The sequence below is a fragment of the Meles meles genome, chromosome 5, assembly GCF_922984935.1.
Source record: "Meles meles chromosome 5, mMelMel3.1 paternal haplotype, whole genome shotgun sequence".
NCBI classification, from domain to species: Eukaryota; Metazoa; Chordata; class Mammalia; order Carnivora; family Mustelidae; genus Meles; species Meles meles.
In genome coordinates, this window is record NC_060070.1 from 85539120 (window position 1) to 85562597 (window position 23478).

At 54.5% G+C, this 23478-nt stretch overlaps 1 protein-coding gene across 2 annotated transcripts in view; it reads right to left on the reverse strand.

Annotated features, from left to right (window-relative positions):
• CPNE5 (copine 5) overlaps positions 1-23478 on the reverse strand; it is an 88825-nt gene that overhangs the window by 11039 nt on the left and 54308 nt on the right. For both annotated transcript variants that reach the window (XM_046006700.1, XM_046006701.1), the window contains 5 exons: positions 23184-23287; positions 18543-18647; positions 11513-11554; positions 9428-9503; positions 3601-3654 (listed from right to left, as the gene is read on the reverse strand). In XM_046006700.1, the coding sequence (XP_045862656.1) occupies positions 3601-3654; positions 9428-9503; positions 11513-11554; positions 18543-18647; positions 23184-23287 (381 nt within the window). The remainder of the gene's footprint in view (positions 1-3600; positions 3655-9427; positions 9504-11512; positions 11555-18542; positions 18648-23183; positions 23288-23478) is intronic.

A 23478-nucleotide genomic window follows, 5' to 3' on the forward strand; every position in this document is an offset into this window, starting at 1 on the left:
TTTTCTAGCCAGAGAAACTGAGGTTCAAAGAGGGAGGCAGTGTGCCCGAGGACACTGCCAGGACCTGGCCGAGTGAGAAGCGAACTCAGGTCTCACTCCAGAGCCTGCCCTCTTGACCCTGATCCCCACCTGCACTCCCATAGGGCCCGCCCTCTGTCCCCGAAGCATGGAGGCTCAAGCCAAGAGCACAAGTTTCCCCCAAGTGGATACCGACATGGAGTGTGGAAGACAAGGGGGTCTTCCTGACACAGCACTACCAACCTGCCAATATTGAGGAGCTCCCTGTCCCACGAACCATCCATCCGAAAAACATGTCCCTTTGGTCTGCCCTTGTATCTTCAGTCTCACTTGTCTCAACTCACCTGTTTGGTGTCTCTTTTTTTTTTTAATATTTTATTTATTTGACAGAGAGAAATCACAACTAGGCAGAGAGGCAGGCAGAGAGAGAGGAGGAAGCAGGCTCCCTGCGGAGCAGAGAGCCTGATGTGGGGCTCGATCCCAGGACCCTGGGATCATGACCTGAGCCGAAGGCAGAGGCTTTAACCCACTGAGCCACCCAGGCGCCCCTGTTTGGTGTCTCTTGATCTCTACCTTCTCGGACCCAAGATCCTCATAAGCAGCCTTTTCTTTCCTGAGAGGTAACCGACCTGGGGCCCCTGCCCCAGAGCAGACGCCTTTTCACCCCTGCCCCTTGAAGCTTTGGCATTGACTATGCCTAGACAGGCAGCTACCTGGCGGCTCATTACAATAATGATTTAGGATCATGGAGACAAGTAAGTGAAAGCCCAGCTGCCAAAAGCAATTAAATGGGGCAAGGCTGGGGCAGGAGACCTTTACCTGCGTCAGAGAGCTCTACCCTAGAATTTGGGGAACTCCCTACTGGTGTAGGCTCTGCTATCTTTACAAACTCTCTGGGTAGGCCAGAGAGGGCCTCTGCTTGACATCAGCCCAAATAACGGGAGGGTCTGTGGGTGCTGTGCTGGGCCCTGGAGACCCTGCCTGCCCAGGTTAGGGTGTTAGGCGCCTGGATGGACAAAGCCTTCGTTCATCAGGAGGAGACTACAGCTGTGGTCTCTACCCTGACTGATGACCACCAGACTCCCTAGGGAGCTTTCAAAACTTCCTGCAGCCTGGGTGAGGAACCCAAACCAGTTACATCAGTTTTGGGGGTAGGGTTCTGGCCTTGGATCTTTTTTAAGCTCCTCACATGAGTCTAACCTGCAGCCAGGGTTGAACCCCAAGGCCCTGGGATGAAGTAATTCCCTAACTTGCCAGACCATACAGCTTGAGCCAGGGTCCTGCTGCTCAGAGTGTGATCCCTGAACCCTCACCAGCACCACCAGCATCCTGATGCTGGTTAAAAATGTGGACACACAGGGGCACCTGGGTGGCTCAGTCAGTTGAGTATCTGCCTTTGGCTCAGGTCATAATCCTGGGGTCCTTTGATGGAGCCCCACATTGGGCTCCTTGCTCAGTCGGAAGTCTGCTTCTCCCTCTGCTTGTGCTCTCTCTCAAATAAATAAATTAAATATTTTAAAAGAAAGAAAGAAAGAAATGCAGACATGCAGATTCTTGGCATTTTAACAAGATCCCCAGAAGATTCTGCACATAGTAAGGAAGGTATGAGAAGCACTAAACACAGCTTCCTGGGCCCCAGCCTAGGCCTTCTAAAATGGAACCCTAGAGAACTGGACTCGGCATATGCATTTTAATGAGCATCCTGAACCGGGGCACCTGGATGGCTCAGTCAGTTGAGTGTCTGACTCTTGACTTAAGCTCAGGTCATGATCTCAGGTCATGTGCTCAGTAGGGAGTCTGCTTGAGATTCTCTCTACTGCCCCTCCCACTCATGTGAGCTCTCTCTCTCTCTCTTTCACTCAAATATAATAAATCTTAAAAAAAAAAAAAAAATCTGGGACCCTGACTGACTCTTTATGTTGAAGACTGGCCTGAGACAAATCGTGTCCCCTCTCCGGGCCTCAGTTTCCTTATCCTCAAGAAGACTGAAGAAGATCAGTGGTTTTCAAGCTTTTTTTCTTTTTTAGAAGGGTACATCCAGGATTTCTCAGCTGGGGAAAGTGCTGCCTCCCCTAGGGGCACGGGAATATGTGGGAAAGTTTCGGATTACAATTCATCTCCTTGGAGTGAGCAGAGAACTTCCAGCCCTCTGTCACAGCCAGCCAGTGCAGTAAGCAGGGTAGGGATGATTTATGAACGCATTTTACAGATGGAGACAATAAGGTACCTCAGAGGGAGCCATAGAGCTCCCTGACTAGGACCTCGTACAGGTCTGGAGTTACAGTCTGCTTAAATCCAATGACTAACTGTGGTCGCATTAGCTGCTGGGGCTTTGGACCGCGACAGTAGGGAGGGACAGGAGGAGTACAGCTCTGAATATAGTTGCAGGGGAAAGACGCTGGTTTGTCTGAGACAGGCACCGTGGCCTCCACCTCAGCGCCTTTACAGCACGTGCTGATCCCCACAGCTAAGAATTCTCTTTCCCCAGTAGCCCCAACACTTGCTCCTTCACCTTCGAATCTCTGCTCAAATGTCACCTTCTCAGAGAAAAGCTTTTCCTTGACTACTTAATATAAAATAGTTTTGTCTCTGGCGTTCCCTAACCCTTTACCTTTTTTTTTTTTTTAAGATTTTATTTCTTTATCTGACAGAAAGAGAGAGACAGCGAGAGAGGGAACACAAGCAGGGAGAGTGGGAGAGGGGGAAGCAGGTCTCCCGCTGAGCAGGAAGCCCAATGCAGGGCTTGATCCCAGGACTCTGGGATTGTGATCTGAGCCAAAGACATACGTTTAACTGACTGAGCCACCCAGGCACCCCAACCCTTTACCTTCTTATACTTTTTTCCACAGCACTTGTAACCGCCTGAAAAATACAGGTATATGTACGCATATGTATTTGTTTTCTGTCTCCCCCACTAAAATGTAAGTACCAGGAAGGCAGAGATGTGAGTCTGTCTTGTTCCCAGCTATATCCCTCATGCCTAGAATAGGGCAGCACTCAAGAAATGTTTGTTGGATAAATGCACGGATGTCCTGAAGAGCAGCCCCCCAGATGCCGCATGGCTCGTGTAATCCTAGGAACGTCGTGGCAAACGGGCACTGACTGCCGTCTCCAGCTCTAGGACCTTGGTTGTGCCTCTCTGGCTCTGTGACCTTGGCTGAGTCACTTCCCTGCTGGCAGCCTTGGTTTCCTCTTTTATGACAAGGGGATGATAATGTCTGCCTCTCAAGGAAACAACCTGTGAAAAGCACCTCGGTGGGGAATTTCCCAGAGTAAGGGCCCAATGCACACGACTCCTTTTCCTCTCCCTTTCTGCCGGAAGTCCCCATGGGAGTTCCTCTCTGGGATTTCTCATTCTGTATCACAGCTCCTGTGGTGTGGCCCATCTACTGTCTACACTAGCTACCCACCCCCACCCTGGGGCTGTGGCTCCATCGGCCCTACCCTTCCCACCCTCAACTCTCCAGGTCTGGCTTCCACACCCCACACGAGCCCACACAGACACGCACAACTCCTGACAGGGTAGACCTAGCTCCAGACTCAGGATGTCCACACCCGGCTACAGAGGGCGTGGCTACTCACCGTGCCAGAATTCACGTATTTCTTCTTCTTCATTTTCTTTTTCGGGTTTACCACCTGCAGGAGAAAACAGGTACTAGGTCAGGAGCATTTCCAAGCAGTCAGGGGTGGGCTCTCAGAGCTTCTAACGACCCCTGGGTATGGCTCCAGCCTAGTAAGCAGAATGGGGGGTGTAAGACGGGGGTTCTGGGGGAGGGGGGTCTGGGGGAGGAAGCTCCAGGGAGGTTTTCTGAGAGAACTGGCATTTAGATTTATGCATTCCTGATTAGATCCAGTGTTCCACAACCAAACACACCAGGAATAATATTTATTTAACCTTCCTCCCCACCGTTCCCCCAACACGCCCTCCACCCAATGCTGCCAAAGGAGGCTCAATGTCGCAAAGAGGCCCTGTCTGTGCCTGCCCTGTGTGTTGGCCCAGGCAGCTCCCCTCACCCCGAATGCCTCCCCCCCGACCAGTTCCCATCCTCCCTGCTCCTCCTTGGAGATCCAGCCCTAGGGCTGCCCTCAGGCCTTGGGGGCTCCCCTCTCCAGTCCCCCCAACCCACCCAACACAGCAGTTAGAACTTCCTTAACTGTTGCTCATGTGAAACCTTTCATTCCAAACAAGACCTAAGCACTTATTTAGTAGATGCTAAAAAATCACGTGTGGGTGTGCTTAACTCAGGGGTCTCAACTGCCCCCCACCACCACTCCTACATATTTGGTCATGTTTGGAGACACTTTGGTTGTCACGACTCGGGGAGAAGACAGAGGCCGGGGACGCTGCTGAACACCATGCCATGCTCTGGGCAGCAACCCCCCCACAAAGAATCTTCAAGTCCAAGATGTGGGTAGCGTGGAGGCTAAGAAGTGAGTCCTCTTCCCCGTGAGTCTTCCAGGGCCTTTCACGTGGACCAGAAGCCTCACCGGGTCTTTTGTTTCCACGGAGGACATTCAGGCCCAACCTTGCCTTAATCTCCCATCAAAGGAAGCAAGTCGGGTTGATTTTCACACCCTCTCTGTCCTCTCTAGGCTTCTGGTGAACTCATGGCCCCTGGCCCCCATCCCCTGTTCTTCTGCAGGAAGGTGGCCGGCTTTGTCATCAGCAGAGGCCTCTTCTGTCTGAATGAGTGTTAATATCCATTCCTGGAGATCAGGAAACTGAGACCCAGGGACAGAAGCCTTTTCCCCAAGTTACACAGGGCTCTGCATAGTGACAAAATTAGAGACCAGGTTCCTGCCCTAAGGTCAGTGCTGCCTACCTGGGTGCCACCTTGACAACAAATGCAAACACATTCCTTGACAAATACTTATGGGTGGGAGTGGGAGACACCAATTCCTCTCTTCTAGAATCTTCACTCCAGCTGGAGAAAGATATGTGCTCAGGAGACAGAGGACAAGAGGCACCAAAAACGGGGAGCCACAAACGTGAAAGGAGTTGGAGGAAGGAAGGACCATTCCTGGCCGCCGAGCATCCGCGAACGCTCCCCAGGACAGGTGGCACTGACGGCAGGAAGGGTTTGGGCATGGGGAGCTGGAGGGAGGGCATTCTAGTCCGAGGAGATAGTTTGGAGGAGGGGAGACAGCTACAGAACAGGACAGCAGAACCACAAGGTGGAAGAGCAAACTGGGCTGGCTGGAAGAGAGCCTAGAGTGCCGAGTTAAATGTCTGAACAACACCCAGCAGCCAGCAGGGAACTCTGATGACCTCTAAGCTGGGAGGGGGCCGTGATCACAGCAGGCTCTAGGATGCCGAGACCTAGTAGAGACGAGTATGAGGGGAGAAGGAGAGACATCAGGGGCATGGTCTACCTTCCTGGTTCTGCCACCTAATGGCTGTGTGACCCTAGGCAAGTTATCTGACCTCCCTGTGCCTCAGTTTCCTCATCTATAAAATAGGAATAGAAAGTACCTACCTTATAGAAAGGTTTGGGTATTCAATAGGTCAGTACAAGTAAAGCTTGGGACATGGTCTGGAATGTAGTGAATACTATTTAAGTGTTGGCCGCTATTAATTTTTACTACTACCACTACTGCCGCCCCCACGAGTCCAGGTAAGAGGTAATGAGGGCCTGGGGGTTGTTGGAACAGGTACTGAGCTATGGCAAAACAGCACTGTCAAGAAGTGACCACAGACCTCGGGCCCAGGGCGTGGCTGTGGGGGCTGGAGGGAAAGGGGTCAGGGGTAACCACATAGACAGAAGGAGAGCTGGATTTGGGGGCTCAGGTGGGAAGTTCAGGTGAGGAGGGCTGGTAAGTTCTGCAGGTGGAAATCGTGTACCCGGGGAGAGAAGCCCAGAACAATCTCAGAGCCCCCACAGACATGAAGGCCACCCCGATAATGTGGTGTTCACAGACACCTTTGTGAAAAGTTCCAATGCTGCACGGTGCCTCAGTGTCCCAATCTGTCCCATGAGGATACGGAACTGTTTGAGAACTGAATACATCTCAAACTTGTATTCCCAAGTAGCCCTCCCAGCTGAGGAGAATAAACATGGCCTCCTGGGGGTCTGGGTGTCGCCCAAAGACCTGGCCACAAGCACATTTCTTTGAAGTCTTCTGTGTTAACTTTAAATTAGCCTGTATTCCACATTTCCACTCTCTAATTATAACTGTTTTAATATTAAAGCCATGTTTTGTTCTCAGATCCTCATGTGAAGTGGGCACTGAAGAAACGCCCTGTTTATTCTGAGGTTTCCAGCACTCCCAGCGCACATCCCCACCCCCACCAACCAGCCTCTCGGGGCCACACCCTGAAGTTCCACGTAGGGCACTGGCGCCCCCTGGGGGCCAGGCCAGGAACTTCCCAACTCCCAGGATGGAAAGCTCAGCCTTCTCCTTCCCCTCTTCTCACACCTCCAGGGGCCCTAAGGCCCCCAGGACAGGTCTGGGGTAGGCCTTCCAGTGCAAGCAAGCCACAGAGCTGCTCCCAGGGGCCAGGCGCTGTGCTGGCTTCGGGAATACAATAGCAAGTGAGACAACACCCCCCACCCTGACTGACCTCATGATCTTTAAGGGGGTGAGAAGTAGGATAAACAGGTAATAATAGCCGGGGTGGGGTGGGGGGGGTGGGGGGGGTGGGAGAGGCATGGGAGGGAGCACAGAGGAGAGGTATTTACCTCAGACTTTGTGGGTAGAGCGAGTGTGCGGGCAGAGAAGGCTTCCTGGAGGAGGAATCATAACCAAAGGGAGTCCCCAAGGATCCAAAGGCCCAACCAAATGAAAAAGAGCAAAGGGAGCCCCAGGAGAGAACCATGGAGTGAAGCACAGAACTGAGCCAGCAGGGAGGTTCAGAGAGCCTCAGAGAACATAATGGGGCTACCAGTGGTGGTGAGCAGAAGGAAGGGGCCGGGGCAAGACCCCAGGGGCATGCTAGGGGTGGGAGGCTTGGGTCTGCTCATACACACCCACTGGTTGCCGCAGATTGTAGGCTGCTGGGGGTGCATAGCACCCGTGGGGAGGAGCTCGGACTCCACCTTGTAGGTAAAGGGCCCTGCAGGATCTCAGCTGGGGTGGGGGCGTCATTCTGAACCTCTTCCCCGCCCCTCTGTGTGAATCCCGGCCAGGCAGTGGGTGGGCTGCCCAGCCAAAGGTTAAGCAGGGAAGCCACGTGATCAGGTTATCATTTTGGAGGAGGCCTTGGAGTTCTGAATGGAGGACAGAAGGAGGGGGAAGGCCATTAGGCAGGCTGTTGCAAAGCCCCCCTCCACCTCCATACAGGAGACATGATGGTGGATGAGAGTGAAGGGAACAAATGTCAGAGTCCGTGGACGGTAGGAGGAGTGGGATTCAGTGCAGTGGGTGTGGGGGGATGGATAGGAGGTGTCAAGGATGACTCCCAGGCGCCATGGCCGCTATGATGGCGGCCCAGGAGAAGGAGCCAGCTGACCAGGGAGAGGGGATAGCTGTGGGGAGGCTTCAGCCTGTGCCTTCCGTCTGGGAAGGCTGAGTGCGAGCAGTGGCTGGATATACGAGTCAGACACTCAGGGTGACCACACCAGGGCCCAAGGTGAGGGTCTTTCCCGGCAGAAGCCTGTTCTCTCCTCAGGCAGTTTGGACTCTAGTAAGGCCTACCAGTGACACTACCCACAGGGCAAGGCCTCCCCTGCCCCCTGGACTGCCAGAGTTTCATTCCTTTTCTACCCAATGGCGTTTTCCGATGGAGAGGACGAGTCAATCCAACCTTTCCTGCTTTTAGCTTGAGAGATCACAGCCTCTTCTGAGCCTGTCAAGCACTCTTAAAAGCCAAACTCCGAGAGAGAATCCCTTCCCTTCCCTAAAAATCTTCTTAAAGGCAGCCAGAGAAGGCTGGAGCCTGCTTCCCCCTCACACACACTGCCTAGGTGGGGGAACGAAGACAGCCCTTCCCTTTGCCGATGCAGAAAACAAAGCAATTAACTGTGAGGATAGGAGCCCTTTCAAAGAAATGCACCCACGCTCCATCGTCACAATGGCCCCGTTCAACTGAATTCAGGACATGCTCAGACCATCAGCACCTACTGGGTGCACACGACACTGCAAAGGCCCATGTGAAGGGAGGCTCCAGGAAGGGCTGTCCCCCCAGTCTGCCCTCAGGGAGCTCCCGTCCAGCGGAACTCGAGACCCGCCCACTCAGAACAGAGACCTGGGGTGAAGGAGGGAGAGTATGGAGCGGTTCAGACTCTGTGATGAGAGTGAAAACCAGCTCTTCAATGTCACTAGCTGACCGACTGCTCCTATGGGGAGAGAGCCCATCTCTAGGGCTGTTGTGAGATGTCACTCTCCTTACCCTCCACAGAAGATGCTGGAAGACAGCAGTGACATCATGCTTACTAGGGGCCAGACACCGTCCTAGTGACTTCTTTCATTCTCAGCGGGCCTGGTACGGAGCGGTGCAGAAACATAGCCCAGGTCATGGAGCCAGTCCATGGTAGAAGCAGGGTATGAACCCAGGCAGTTGTTAGGGTTTGAAATATCTGTGTTTGGGGCTCCTGGGTGGTTCAGTCAGTGAAGCATCTGCCTTCGGCTCAGGTCATGATCCCGGGCTCCCTGCTCAGTGGGGAGTCTGCTTCTCCCTCTCCCTCTGCCCCTCCCCTCGCTCGTGCTTTCTCTTGCTCTCTATCTCAAATAAATAAATAAAATCTTTAAAAAAAAAAAAAAAAAAAGAAGAAGAAAAGTATCTGCGGTTAAGCGGGTCTAGCACAGACTGTACTGTCCATGAGGCTCACATGGACGAAAGCACGAGACCAGAGTGCTGGGAAGGCCACCAGAGGAGCTGGAACTCAAGCTAAATTTGGAAGCTGGGAGGGCATCCTGGGAGGGCAAGCACACACAGGCCAAAACTCAGCAGCAGAAACTGTCCTTGGAGGGCAAGCACTATTATCTCCAGAAAGACTGGCAGGGTGGGGAGGGGCTTGTCCAGGTTCTCCAGATCCAGATGGAGGCTGTCTAAGTCCGGTTCCTCTGTTTCTTCCCTTCCAGAAACAGTAAGATACTCAGCAGGCCCTCAAATTGTTCTGATTGAAGGCAGAGAGCCACCCTGAACTCAGGATCTTGGGTCTCCCCCACCCCCACCTTCTGTCCCACTGGGACCCCTCCTCCCCCATCTTGCTGGAAGAACGCTTTGTGGCGGCACTGTGACTCAATGATTAGGAGAGCCAGGCCAGCCGACATTGTTTGCCTCTTGATTCTGCCACTTACTGACTCACGTGTCTTTGGGCAAATTCCCTCGCTTCTCTGAGACTCAGACAGTAAGAGCCACAGGAAAACACGAGAAAACCCCAGCCTGGCACATGGCCCGTAGTAGTCCTCGGTGGCTGGAAGTTGGGTATAACCAGAGCAAACCCCCGGCTTCCAGTGTCCACCTCACCTCATAGATGTTGAACTGGCTCTGTCCGCGGGCCAGCTCCCGGTAGCTGGTGGTGAACTCCCCAATGAAGTCATGGCTGCAAGAGAAGGTCTCTGTGAGACAGTGGCCCACACTGGGTACTGCCTCTGCCCATCTCCCTGCCTCTCACACCCCTGCCCCCGGCTCCCGATTCTGCCCGGGACCTCCGCTCCTGGGGCGCACGCCAACACACAGGCTGGGCCCCTGGGAAGAGCCCCGTGTCCCCTGTGGAGCAGGAAAGCCAGCGGTCACCTAGCCAAGCCCCAGGGAAGGGGGTCCACTTCTACTCCGAGTCTTGTTTGAACAAAACCCGCAGGGCCGGGTCTTTCAGGGAGGACAGGAGAAATTTAAATATGAAATGAATATTAGACGGCATTCAAGAATTATTGTTCAGCATGTCAGGTGTGATAATGGCATTCATGGTTCTGTAGGAAAATGTCCTTATTTTTTAGATGTTCTCAATGAGATATTTAGAGGTAGAAATGCCTTGATGTCTGTAATTTAAACTACAGCAGCAAAACATAGAGCAAATGTGGCAACATGTAACACTTGTTAAATTCAGATGATAGGCTTAAAATCCTTCATTAGACTCCTCTTTTTCTGTGTATTTGCCATTTTTTCCAATAACAGTCTTTGAAAAGACCGTTTGCGTCATGTCCGTTGAAGTAGCTGGAGATTTTCTGTGGTGGCCACACTTTCTGGGACCCTGCCCCCTCAAGTGTGTGTTCCTGTTAAGAGCAGCAACACGTGTCCGCAGAAGAACCCCGCTCATCATCTGTCCCACGGCTGGCTGCCTTTCGGGGTCACCACCCCTGAGAGAGGCAGCCTGGGGAGGCCTCTGGAGCCGCTGGAGAGTGAGGCCTGGGAGGTGTCCCTGGAGCCTGCCTCTGCCTAGGGCCACTCTGGATTTTGACTATGTATTTATAGCTCTCGGCACCCAGACTACAAGCTCCTTGATGGCAGGATGCTATGACAGCTGGTGGCTAGCCCCAGTTTTCCCCAGTGAAGGAGAAGTATGGGGAGCTCTGGGGTAAGAGGAAACATGGAACTGGTAAAGGGGAGAGGACAGGGGGACAGAGCGAGTTAACAGAGGTTCTGTGGCACTGGAATCCTGTCCCAGAAGGCTTCAGGGGAAGGCAAGCCACCTGGACCGTCCAGGGTCTACCTTGAGTTCTGTTTGCACAGCCCTTTACAGCACCCCCTATCGGCATCACAGACTTGAGGGGTATGGATGGAGATTACGGGGCGAAAGTCCCCTTACAACACCCCTCGTAGTGCCACAGAATGGAGGGAGTCCCAAAAGTCCAGAGGACATGTTACGTGTGGTCCCACAGACAAGTGGGAGCCTGTGAGGTTTCTGGAGTAGAGCCAGGAGAGGCCCATTCTTGTCCTCATCTATGAATTCCCAGTGACACTGCTCCGTGGGGGCCCTTCCAGTCGCAGGCAGGGAGGGTACTGGCCTCCCACAACCCAAACGGAAGTGTCCTCCTCCTGGCCTGCCTTGGCCCATCCCAGGGACAGCCTCATGGCTCCAGGGACCCTTCGTGTGCATCAAAGCTTACCCTCCCCCATAGCCCACCCCCTCAGGGCCAGCTCCCTACAAACAGTTCCTTGGATGCACCAGCCCCACCCCACACACAATTAGAGCCAGAGGAGTCTCTCTGAAGACTGAGCTTGTCTTCCCCACCTCGGTCACCCCATAGCACTTAGCCTCACGGAGAACATGAATGCTCGGGGTCACCCGGATCTGTACATTCGAAGAGGCACACTTCAGAAAATCCTAATTCTCCCAAATGTGGTGAGATTTTAGGCACTGGCTGTCTGCTAGGCGGCTAAATGAGGAAAAGAGGCCTCCTGTGCCTCTGGAACCATGTCATGCAGCACCGAGATCCTCTGGTGCCTCACGGAAGCCGGGCACTGGGGCAGTGGACCCCGACCCTGGAAAACCCAGGCTGCCTCACCCCCAGAGCTGCCATTGGCATAACTCTCCCCCTTTGAGAGGAGGCCCCAACCACCCCTTGGGGCTGCTCTCATGCCCGCTCACCTTCTGTCCTCCTGCCTGCTTACCTGCCATCCCGATCCCAGTCGTACACCTCCACCTTGATGGTCCTGCAAGGCAAAGGGCCCGTGGTGGGGTGGGCTTGACCCGGCACCTGCGTGCCCGGGAAGACAAGGCCCCTCCCCTTCTCCTGGGCCAGAGACAGCCACCAGGCTCTAGGGCCTCGGAGGACGCACAACAGCCCCAGAGACAAAGGAACTATCTTCAGGCCTTTTGGTAAAGGTCTTAGGGACAGAGGCATCCTCAAAGCTGCCTAGGGACTTGCCCGAGTTTCAGGAAGGATGTGGAAAAACAGTCTCAGACTTCAGTTCACCCCACCTTCTCCTTGGCCACCCCAGATGGGACACAGGTCCGGGGAAGAAGCCATAGTGCGGATTTATCAAGGGTGGGAGGACGGCGGTGGGACCCTGGGATCTCAGGCCAGAGCGACTGGGCTCTCCTTATTACCCCTACAAGACTAGGAGCTGGTGGGGCCTCAGTCCGAGGAGTCTGAGCAATGGGGAACCAGCACAGCCCGGCAGGGAGGGGCCCAGGGCCTCCCCGAGTCAGGGATGGCCTGCTGAGCTTTTCCATTGCCACGACTGGCTCCTGAGTGAGGGTGTAATTATCTTCATATTTTAGCCTGGCTGCTTTAATTAGTTTGTTTTGACTCCTGTGCAGGGGGCTGGGCTTTGGGAGCCCATTTTATTTTTAGCCCGTTTCCATGGCAACAGGCTAGCAGAGCAGAGGTGGGAGGAGGGTGGTGGAGGGCCGCGGGTTAACCCTTGGTGCCGGTGGTCCTCCAGGAAGGCCCAGGGAAGGGGCAGCTGCCAGGGTCTCCCTGAAGGCTCAGGATCGGGGTTGGGGGGGCGGACCAGAGGCGTGGGGAGCCGGGGTCTCCAGCCTCCGTCCGAATTGGGGTTCGAATTGGGGTTCGCAGAGACAGCTGCCTGGGCCGGTCTTGTAGTTATAGATCATCTCGCCCGGGACCGCAGCCCGTCTTTGTGGGTCTGCGAGAAGTCGGTCTCGGGGTGGCGCGGCTCCCAGCAGGAGGCGCTGGCTCCCCGTAGATGAGCCTTCTCGGGGCCTGAGGGCGGGGTACGGATCCGCCTGCCGCAGGGCACCAACTGTCCCCCATGGAGGAACGTCTGGGAGGTCGTGCACCACCCCTGATTTTTGTGACCATCTAGGTAAATGGGGCAGGCATGGAGGCCCGTCATTTCAAGGAATCCTCTTAAATTCTTAGGAAAAACAAAATTCTCTCTCTCTCTCTCTCTCTCTCTCTCGAATTGTGGGGTAAAAAATCTAGAAAAAAATCTAGGTCCCTGAAGTGGGGGGAGGGGGCTGGTGACTGGAAAGAGAGGAAAGAGGCTGGAGTGCAGATGCTGTGGGACCTGGAGAGGTCACTGAACCTCTCTGAGCCACAGACCATCCTTTCCAAGGAAGGATACTAGTGGCAGATACTAGAGTTGGCAGAGCCCACCGGGTGCACAGGTGGGTCTCCGTAAAAATGCCTCCTCCTCTCCACTCTGGCATTCGGCCACACTTGGATTGCTTTTCATAGGAAATCTACTTAAATCAGGGACCCTCCCACCTGGGTACCTGGGCTCTGCAACTTCCAGTTCCTGGAATGACAAGGCTGGAAGTCACCTCAGTGGTATCCAAGCCTGGCCATGTGGCTGATCACCACGGAGCCTGTCAGACATACACAGCCGCAGGTCCGGCTCCTGGTGTCTCTGGGCAGAGCCTGGGATTAAGTTTAAAGTTTCCCCCACACACACCCCGTGGCTCTGCTGTGCGTGTTCATTTTCAGCTGGGGAAGCCAAGCCCTAAGGGATGTGCCCAGAGCTGGCCAGGGCCATAGCCAGGAGCCTGACCCACAATGCCAAACTCACCCAGTCCTTCCCAGACCCTTGCGGCTCTGCAGGGGACTTTCAGGAACCCCAGCAAGGAGTGTCTCTCCTGAGACCACCAACACCAGCCACTCAGGCGACTGGATCAGTGACAGCCACATGCTCAGAAACTACAGGAGGACCCCAGTTACAGCCACAGCCTTGGATACCCCCAAAAATCACTAAGGAGATTTTTGGGTTTTGTTTGTTTTTTGTTTCTAATCCCAGGGCCCAAGGGCTTGATTCAGTCAGTCTGGATGGTACTCAGGCTTGGGTAGTTTTGGAACATCCCCTGGCTGATTGGAATGCCTGGCCAGAGCCACCGACCTTCTCTAGAGGAGAGTGCTGGGCTCCCCCCATCATTTGCACACTGAATCCTGGGCACGTTTTAGCAATTCTGACGTCAGCAGTTCAGAATCAGTTGGTCTGGGGTACAGCCCGGGCAGGGGGCCTATGAAAAACTCCCTGGGGAATTTTAACTTGCCGCTGAGGTTGAGACTTCCGGGGGTGAGATTCCTGGGCAAACTCCAGCCCAGCTGTCTCAAAGGCCCCAGGGACTCTCTTTACCCCTCTGTAAAATGGGATCATCCCACCCACTTCGGCGTTGTGAGAAGTCAACTACATCATTCACATGTCATTCACACCAGGACTGGACACATGTTCTGCTCCATCTAAAACACTCCAGCCTTTCGTCCAAGCCCCTGTCTCCCAAGCAATTGCTTTTCACCATGAAAACGTCAGCTCCTTGAGACCAGGAAATGTGGGTTGTTTCGTTCCCTGCTGTAATCAGCTTCTAGAACGGTGCCTGGCATATAGTAGGTAATATAAATATTAAATATCTGCCGTCTGACTGAGATCTCACAACTGTGAAGTTACCATGCAGTGACAATTCCCTCCTTCCACAAAATTATGATGGGAAGCCCAGAGCGTGGGTGGGGGCTTTCCCCAAATCAAGCTGTGAAGCCAGGCCTGGGGCCAGGAGCCAGTGTCCTGTGGGTCTCTGGATGCCTGGGGCTACGGGGACAGAGCTGGGTCTGTGTGAGCCTTAGCAGGCAAGCGGGGCCAAGGGAGGCCAGTAAAGACTGCAGGCTTCCCTCTCTGAACATCTGCACACCGACAGCTCTATCTACAATCTCCTCGGAGCAGAGCTGTCTGTCTGTCTCCTAATGAGCTTCTCCAGGGCAGGAAGAGGTACTAGGCTGACAGGTCTCCAGGGGTTGGCCCTAAACTGACTGAGTCAGCCCAACAGTCCTAGAGGCTTCGGGGAAGAAGACGGGTGTTGGGGTTCAGGGGGACAGGCAGCAACGCTGGAAGGTGGAGCTCTGTGTAAGCCCGGCCACATTGCAGAGGCTTTCCCTCCTCTGCCTTCAGCTTCGACATGCGTCAGCTGGTCATATGTAGTGGCTGGGCCACCTCCCAGGACTCAGCATGCAGTAGGGCTCAAGGGCGACATATTTCCCTTCTCCAGCAGGCCCACAGAAGTGTGTAGCTTCTGGGATGTGAGAGCCCCGGGTCCTGGGGAATCATCTCCCCTTTCCAGGGGAGGACCCAGTACAACTCACCCTCTTCACATCCACACATTCCACATTAAGGTGTGAGTGAGGGACAGCAGCCTGAGCAGGAGAATCTGGCTGGCTCAAGGGGGAATAGATCCTCAAGTTGCAGAATGCTCAAGGCCAGAGCAGAGGGGTTTCAGGAAAGGCTGGGGAAAGGCTTCTTGTCATCACCCATTTCACCCCACGGGAGGGCTGCGCCACCTCTGATCTTGAGGCCAGCCCCGCTGTCCCCAGCTCTGCCCAGCTGGCTCGCTTGGATTTGAACTGGAGACAGCAAAGGTGGGGTGGACCTCTGCCTCTGGAGAAGGCAGTTTCTGGAGAAGGGAAATACACCTTCTCCTTGCTTGGGCAAGAGACATAAGCTCTAGTTCTCTGTTTCCCCATCTGTGAAATGTGCATGTCCTCAGGACCCAACTTCTATAGGATAATGTATTTAAACCAATTAGGGCACAATTTGACCCATGTCTGAAAGACTCAGCCATCTTAACTGGTTTCCACCCCCTCATTCCATTCTCTGCCTCACAGATCCCTGCTTCTCACCCTCCCAGCTCTCTCCTTCATGGGAGGAGTTGATACTTCTATTTGCATTCTCCCCTGAGCCCAGGCCTCTGCCCCCCGCCGCCCTCTCCCGTACCCTCCTAGCTCCCTGACCATCTTCATGTCTCTCTCCTGCTCCCTACTTGTGCAGGACCTGGGACATCTCACCTCTGCCAGCTCTCTGTCCTCCTCTCTGCTTGGTAGAGCACTGCCGTGCCTGTCACACAGCTGCCCCCTCAGGGTCCCGGTCACTCTTCCATTTCTCTCTCTCAACCTCAGCTCCAAACACAAATGTCCTCTAAATCCCTTTTACTCCCAGATCTAGGCAGATGGCCAGGCCTTCAAGTCTTCACCTCCAGGCTCCAAGCAGACCTGCCCCAAGTCCCTGGGCAAGCCCTCCACCAAATGTGCCTTGCTCACACCCGTCTTAGCCATTTGGCCCCAGAGCATGAGGGACATGAATACAAATTCCCTAGGCAGCCTGCCTGGCTCCAAATCCTGGTTCTACCACTGATGGGCAGTAAGATCCTAAGTGAGCTGTTAACATCTTTGAGCCTCAGTTTCTTTACCTGTAAAATGTGGATAGTATTAGCACCTTTTTCAGAGGAAATCGTTGGAAGAATGAAATTAGCTTACATACATAAATGATCACAGAAGTGCTACAAGAGCATTTACTACTACTACTACTACTACTACTACTACTACTACCATTATTACTATGATCTTTCTCCCACTCTGGCCTGGGAGCAACCTAACGGGGAGGCTTGGATCTGATGTCCACTATGCCCACAGCACCCAGCAGCATGCCCGCTGCCGGGCTGGGTTGGAAGACACGGCTGCTAGATTAAACTGAATGTATTTTTGTGAGCTTCAAGAGGTACCTCAAGGGGAGAGGGAAACGGCTTTGTTTTCCTGCACAAACCCCTCCTTCTCCTACCCTGTGAGGGCCTTCCAGACACTTGCACCTCCCAAGTGGCTGCTGGGTACATAGGTTGCCCTAGAGCTTGGTGGCAGAGGGGCCGCGTGATGGGCCTGGCCCCCTCCATTAACACCACTGTCAGTCACGTCACGGTCAGTCTGCTCCCAGCTGTGGAGAGGGTCCCGGGCTGCCTGGTCATGCTGGAGGGAAACCAGTCTGGGGCTCAGCCTGCAAAGGGAGGAATGGGGGGCAGGCTCTGGAGGTGTTCCTGTAACTTCACGTCCACTGGTGGCTGAACAGCGAGCCCTGTTGTCTGAGCCCAACTACCCGCCTCACTGGCCCTGACAAGGCTGGGTTCTCAGGCTGCAGGGTTGTCAGGGGTCGGCTGGGCCCCCAACAGCCTCTGGGTAGTGAGGCCAGAGATCCCAATTCCTCCCACCCTGTGAGACTTGAACTGCTATGCTCTCCCATCCCCTAATCTCCAATTGCCCCTCCTTCCCTGTCGCCTCTCACTCTCCCAACCATTCTTCCAGCAACCAGAACTGCCCCCCCCCGCCCCCAATACCTCCCAGCCTTCCTCAAGTCTCCTTCTCACCCTCCTGTTCCATCCTTCCACTCCATAGCCCCCGGAAGCCCCAGGACTGGCCAGACCGGGCTTCATTTGGCTGGAATGTCTATTTTTGTCTCCAGTCTCATTTTGCACAATTATCTAGCTATCTAATATGCAGATGTGTGCACATCTGAGCTCCCTGTGGTCAGCCTCGAGGCTCCCTAGAGATGGAAACGCGGCTATATTCCCTTCAAAGCCACACATCCCCAGGCGGAGCATCGAGCACACATCGTAGGTACTCAGCGACCGCCTGTGGAACAGACTGGCGGATCTGTCCCAGCTAAGAGGCAGGAGAAGGAGTCACCTCATCTCCTGGATCAGCAACCTAACAGGACCGCCTGAGGGTTTCCTGGAGGGAGACAGGGGTTTCTGCAGGCCATCCACACTGTCCTTCCCACTCCTCCCTGCAACACGTACCCAGTCAGGAGACACTGTGAGCAGGGTCTCAGGGAGCCCTTGCCAACGGCATCAGCCAGGATCCCCTGCAGGGTCCGTTGTGATACCCCAGTGCTCCTGTCCGGATGGCCTGCAGAGGCCCCGTGTCCCATCCCATCTGGCAGCTCATCCACCGGCAACAGCGATCAACAGGAAAGCAGGCCAGGTTCTCGAAACTTCACACAGACCAATGCCACCCTACTGCCCCCCACTCCCCGGCACTCAGCACAACATGCAATTATCTGTTTCTTTGTGTGATGATCGGATTAATGTCTGCCTCCCCCACGAGGATGTAAACTCCACAAGGTTGGGCGAAGGGTGAAGACTGTGTGTTTGGTCTCCTGCTGAGTTCCCAGCATCTAGCGAGGTGCCAGCACACGGTGGTAAGTCAATAAATGTTTGTGGACAAAATGCGGGATTTGGTATTTTACGCACACCAGGGCTTTCTTGTGTAGGTTGAAGTTCATGGGAGCTTCTAAACAGCCCTTGAAGGTAGGTGGATGCTTAAAACTCATTTTACAGGTAAGGAAACTGAGGCTCAGGCAGGTCAAAGCTTGCCCAGGTTGACAGCGCTTTTTTTTTTTTTTTTTTTATTCACAGAGCCAGAGTTAGAAACCTACACCCAACAACCTATACTCAAACAATGATGGTGAGAGCCGATGGACGTGCGATCAGGATGGGCTGCCGCACATCAAGAAAGTTCCACTAGTTCTCTGTATTTCGCCCCTCATACCCCATTTATCTTGGGATCCTGACTCCCCAGAGTCCATCTGCTAGGAGTTGGGGCTGGTGTGGCTATACCTCTGCCTGCATCGAGAGTCCCCATCCTGCCCCCGCCCACCCCTCCACTGGAAATCACAAAGAGACAGGCTGCAGAGCTCCAGGCGGGAACACCCAACACCCACCAGGGCTCCCTGGCTTCCCATCCCCCACCAGCAGTGGGCTGCCAGACCAGGGGGCCGGAACGGAGGCAGACACTGCCCAAGGAGGCGAGGGGCAGGAACAGCACAGCTCTGGGGGCTCCGCCCCCACTGCCCAAACAGCCAGCACCTATACCCTACACCTTACCCCTTTCCCCCTACCCCTGTGAGGGACAGTGTCTCATCTCACCGGTCGTAGTCCCCGTTGCAGAGTGCTCTCACAGGGATGGAGAAGGTTTGCCAAACTGGGTTTAAGGTGTTCTTCATGACCTCGGTCTTGTGGCAGATGGTGAACCTGGTGAAGAAGAGACGGAGGGTGTCAGGTCCCAAGTGAGGGAGGCAGAATCCAGGTCAACAGAGGGGCCAACCGATTAACCTCTGTGGTTGCCTGACAGTGGAAGCCAGAGCTTCAGGAGGCGATGAGCTCCCTGCCACTAGCAGCATCCAGACACTACCTGTGGCCATTTTTTTTCCCCTAAAGATTTTATTTTTTTGTTTGAGACAGAGCGAGCACGCGTGCACAAGCAGGGGGAGGAGCAGAGGGAGAGGGAGAAGTAGACTCCCCAGTGAGCAGCGAGCCCAAAGCAGGGCTCCATCCAGGACCTTGGGATTGCGACCTGAGCTGAAGGCAGATACTTCACCAACTGAGCCGCCCAGGCAGGTGGCCATTTCTTGGTGACAGTTGAGAGAGAGTCCCAGCGGCAGGTGGGGAGTGTCAGGAGATAATGCGTTCTGCCCCCCTACTCCCCTCTCTGTGTGACCTTGAGTGAGCTGATCCCTCCCCTATAAACTCAGGGAGTTGGCTGCTGTCAGATGTTCCTCTTCTGAGATCCACGGAAGGATCTGTGGATGGGATTTAAGGGTTTGTGAATCCCTAAAGTCGGGCTGAACTTGGGTGCATGACTTTCATATATTTGCTGTTCCCCTGCCTGGAGCATTGTCTCCCCAGATTCCCATGTTCATGGCTCACTTACTTCCTTTCAGTCTTTACTCAAGGGTCACCCCTTTTGATAAAAGCATCCGCCTTGATATAAAATTTATTTAACCCCCAGTCCCCTGTCTCTGACATCCCCTTGTCCCCTTCCATGCTTTTATTCCATTTTACCTGTTATCATTTGACATTTGACACAGTCTATGTTTCTCCTTATTTATTTGTACGGTTTGCCGGTGAAACGCAAGCTCTGTGAAGGCAAGAGTTTGTTTGGTCTTCCTGGATCACTGGTTTATCTCTGGTGCCCAGACCAGTGCCTGACACTGAGTAAGCGTTCGCTAAATATTTCTTCGGAACCAACTAACGAATAGATGTATGTCTCGCAGGAGAGTTTCCACAGCTTTCCCTGGCATTAAAGGCCGTGAAAGTGAGGCCCCTGGCTTAGACAATCTCTAAGACACTTTTGGCTCTCCCAGTCTGAATCCACGAGCCTGCTTTGCAAACTGAAAGTGTCGGACTGGCTTACCCCGCCGGGCTCCAGTCCAGCATCCCTGCCCACTCCCTGTGCGTGCCTGCTGGCCGTGTCCTGGCAGCCTGCCCTGCCAACATAGAGGGGCAGCCAGGAGCCAGATCCGGGCCCGGGGCACAAGCTGTCCCCCTGTGATTTCCCAGCCTCCCCACCCCCACCCCAGCCACCTCCCAGCCTAGAAAGGTCACCCAGGAAAGTGCCTGGGCCCCGCCCGTGCCCACACAGCCTCTGCCATTTCTTCTCCGGCAATTTTCAAGTCAAAATGTCATTCCTGTCACTGCGGCTCAGCGTTTCTCTTCTCTGCTCCTTCTCGCCCGCCCACTGGAGTGTGGAGATACATGTGGGAGACCTCCCCACACACCCTGGAGCTGGTGACTAGGACGGGAATGAGGACGGGGACAGGTGGGGGCCATGGCTGCCCAAGCTGAAGCAGGCAGGTAAGGCAGGAAGACAAAAGGGTTGGGGAGGGGCTGCGGAAGGCAGAATCAGGAGCCGCCCCTGGGCTGTGAAGGGAGGGAAGGTCGCCAGGGCAGAAGCCTGGGGCTGGGCTCCAGAGACCTCCTACCTGGAGCAGTCACGCCCACCTTCTGTGGACCCTCCCAGCCCCTCCATCTCTTTGGACCCATCGACTTCTCGACTTCTCGACTTCTCCATCTCTTCTCCCTTGCCAACCAGTATCCTGACCAGGTCTTCCGCACTATTAGCCTGATTGCCTCCCTCCGGGCTTCTGATCTGAAGCTGCTTTTTTAAGGTCCTCCAAGCCCCTCATCACCAAATCCACAGACCCTGATATCCGCTCAGGGCGTGATGTGGGAGACCATGAACCCGCGGGGTCTAACAGGTGAAGCTCCAGTCCCAGGGCCCCTGCTACCAGTCGTGCCTCCCTGAGCAAGAGACTTTCTCTGAGCTTCCCCTTCGTTGTAAAATGATTTGGGGGGGGGGGGGATGGATCCAGTAGCTAATACTGCTGCACCCTGTTCTAATGACGCATATGAACTCACTTGGTCCACACCAACCCTGTGAGGAAGGTGGTAGGCTTATCCCCACTGCACATACCAAGAAACTGAATTGGGGAGGTGCACTGTCCAATATGGTAGCCACTAGCCACATGGGGCTATTTACCTTTAAATTAAATTTAATTTAAATTAAGTTTAATTTAATTAAAAATTAAGCTCCTCAGTCACCCTTTTCACATACTCAACAGCTACGGTAGCTAATGGCGACTATATTGGATGGCGAGACACAGAACATTCCCATCATTCCGGAAAGTTCCATCGGGTTAAGAGACATGCCTAAAGGTACACAGCGGGCGCCTGGCAGAGCTGGAGGGGTGACCAGGACTGAAGAAGACAAAGTAGGTACAGCACAAGCAGCTCTATGGGTGCTCTGTGGGTGCTTCCTCCCCTTTCCCCCCAGGACATTCCACTTCCTGGGTTCCCTCACTGACCTTCCTTCTGACCTCTTCCTAACTGGCAGTGTCACCCGAACCTTCTACTGGTCTCTCCTCAAAACTTGGGTAACCACCCTGCTTCCACCAGGTCAGCCTCTGGGGGGCCCACCCTCTGGGGGGGCTCTGGGTGGGTTTCTCCAGCTGCCCTTGGAGAGATCCAGCCCTTGCCTCAACGGAAACTCACCCCCAAATAAACTCCCATCGCCACCCCCATTTGACCACCTCCTTTGCCACTTTTAACACCCTGGGTTTCCCACAGCTCCACTGCCAGGGAGGGGCTCTAACTTCAGTGACCACCCCAGTCCTGCCCAGTGAGCTCTGCTCACTGTCCTTTTGCCCCGCCCTCCCCTCCCCACTTCCTCCCTGCATTCCCCCCAGCAAGGCTCGCCTGCGCGCAGCACCTCCCACCTGTTCACGGTGTCAGTCACGAGTCTCTCCCTCTTCCCTGCCCCCTCCCCACCCATCCTACACAGGCTCTGCTAGAACAATCACCGGCAAACACTTTGCAACACACCCTTCCTCTACTCCTAAACCCCAGTCCCTCTCTCCTGGCCCCGCTGGCCTTCACCTCCGAGACAAACCCGGCCCGACCAGGCATCGCCTCTCTGGAGGGGACCTGTGTGGACATTTCCGTGGGCGCCCAGAACATTGCTGGGCCCTTTCCCTCCCTCCCTCAAGTCAAGTCAAAGTCAACAAGAATTATTTAAAGAAATCCTGCTGGGAGTCCTTTGGTGAGACAAAGACTCCTTTTGTTATGCAAATGATCACACCTAATTTCCCTTGTTTTGTTCGTTCAGGTTTTAAAATCAGTTTTCTCTTGAACTGAAACACACCTCCTCCTACTCCTCCCTGCCCCCCAACACACACACACACACACACACACACACACACACACACACACACACACACACACACACACACACACTTCCAGAATCCTGGGGAACTGGGCGGAGGCCTTTCTGCCCTCCGCTCCGCGCACACCTGCTTTGCGCTCTGCTTTTTTCTTGCCTGTTATTCTTCCCTTCTTCCCCACGGATCCATTTTCTCCCTCTCCTTCCAAACCTGCTTCCAAGGTCCCCTTCTCCAGCAGTGTCTTTCTAATTAACCTCCCTGGCCCCATGGCTTCCTGGTTCGGCAGCATCCCAGCTCAATGTGGCCACAGCCTCCCAAAGTCATGCTGCTTCAAGAGACCGTGGAGACTGCCTCATCCAACTGGCTCATATTCCTGATGAGAAAATAGGCCCAGAGAGGGGGCATAACTTGCCCCAGGTCACACAGCGAGCTGGTGGGGTGGACAGAGGTCCCCAGACCCTCAACCTGGAATCTGAGCATTCGTGTGCACAGCTGACCTACATTTGCCGCCGCGCTGTGTGTGTTTCCGTCATACTGTGGGTGGCTTCCCGATTAGGGAGAGGAGAGGAGGAAATGGGGGATTTAAAGACCCGTGCAGTTTTGAATGAAGCCTTTGGCAAGGTGTGGGGCTGGGCAGGTAACAGGGTCCTGATTTTCCATGCCGGGCGTGTGGTAGTTGGGTGGGGGGGCGCATGGGGTAGTGGGGGTGTTCCAAGGGCTGCGGGTGGAGGAGGGGTGAGCTGGAGATATGTGCTGACTTGTGCGGAAGAGGGAAGGAGCTATCGGAGGAACCCTTTCTTCCCACCCTAGCCTGGCTTTCGCCCACCCCTCACCTCCAACAACCACGGCTGAGACCCTCAGAATGGCACTGCTGTCTTCGGAGCTGCCCTTACCCCCCACTGTCCCAACCACGTGTCAGGGTACCACCGGGAGCCCCTGACTTCCATGCTGAGCAGGAGGCCCAGGTGCCACTGGGAAGAGGCGAGTCCAAGCCCCCCTGCCTGGCAGGTCGCCACACCCCTCCATCCCTGATGTTGGAAAGGGGGTGAAGTGTGGTCAGGGAACTCACGTTCCATCCTCATTGCTTCTGTAGAACACCAAGAAGGGGTCGGACTTCCCAAAGAAATCTTTCTTGTCCAGCTTGTTGGCACAGAACTGCATTGTGGCTACATCCTGGTAGGAAGGAGGCAGAACAAGGGTGTGAGGCAGGAGAAGGCTGGAGGGGGCCCGATCCCCATGGAAACACAGCCCCAAGGCCCTGGAAAAGAGGAGGATTCTGAGCACCAAGCTGGTTAAAGAACAGCATGTTTTGTTTGCCCGGCACCAATGAAGGGCCAGGCCCTGGGCTAATACTTGGGCAGGGG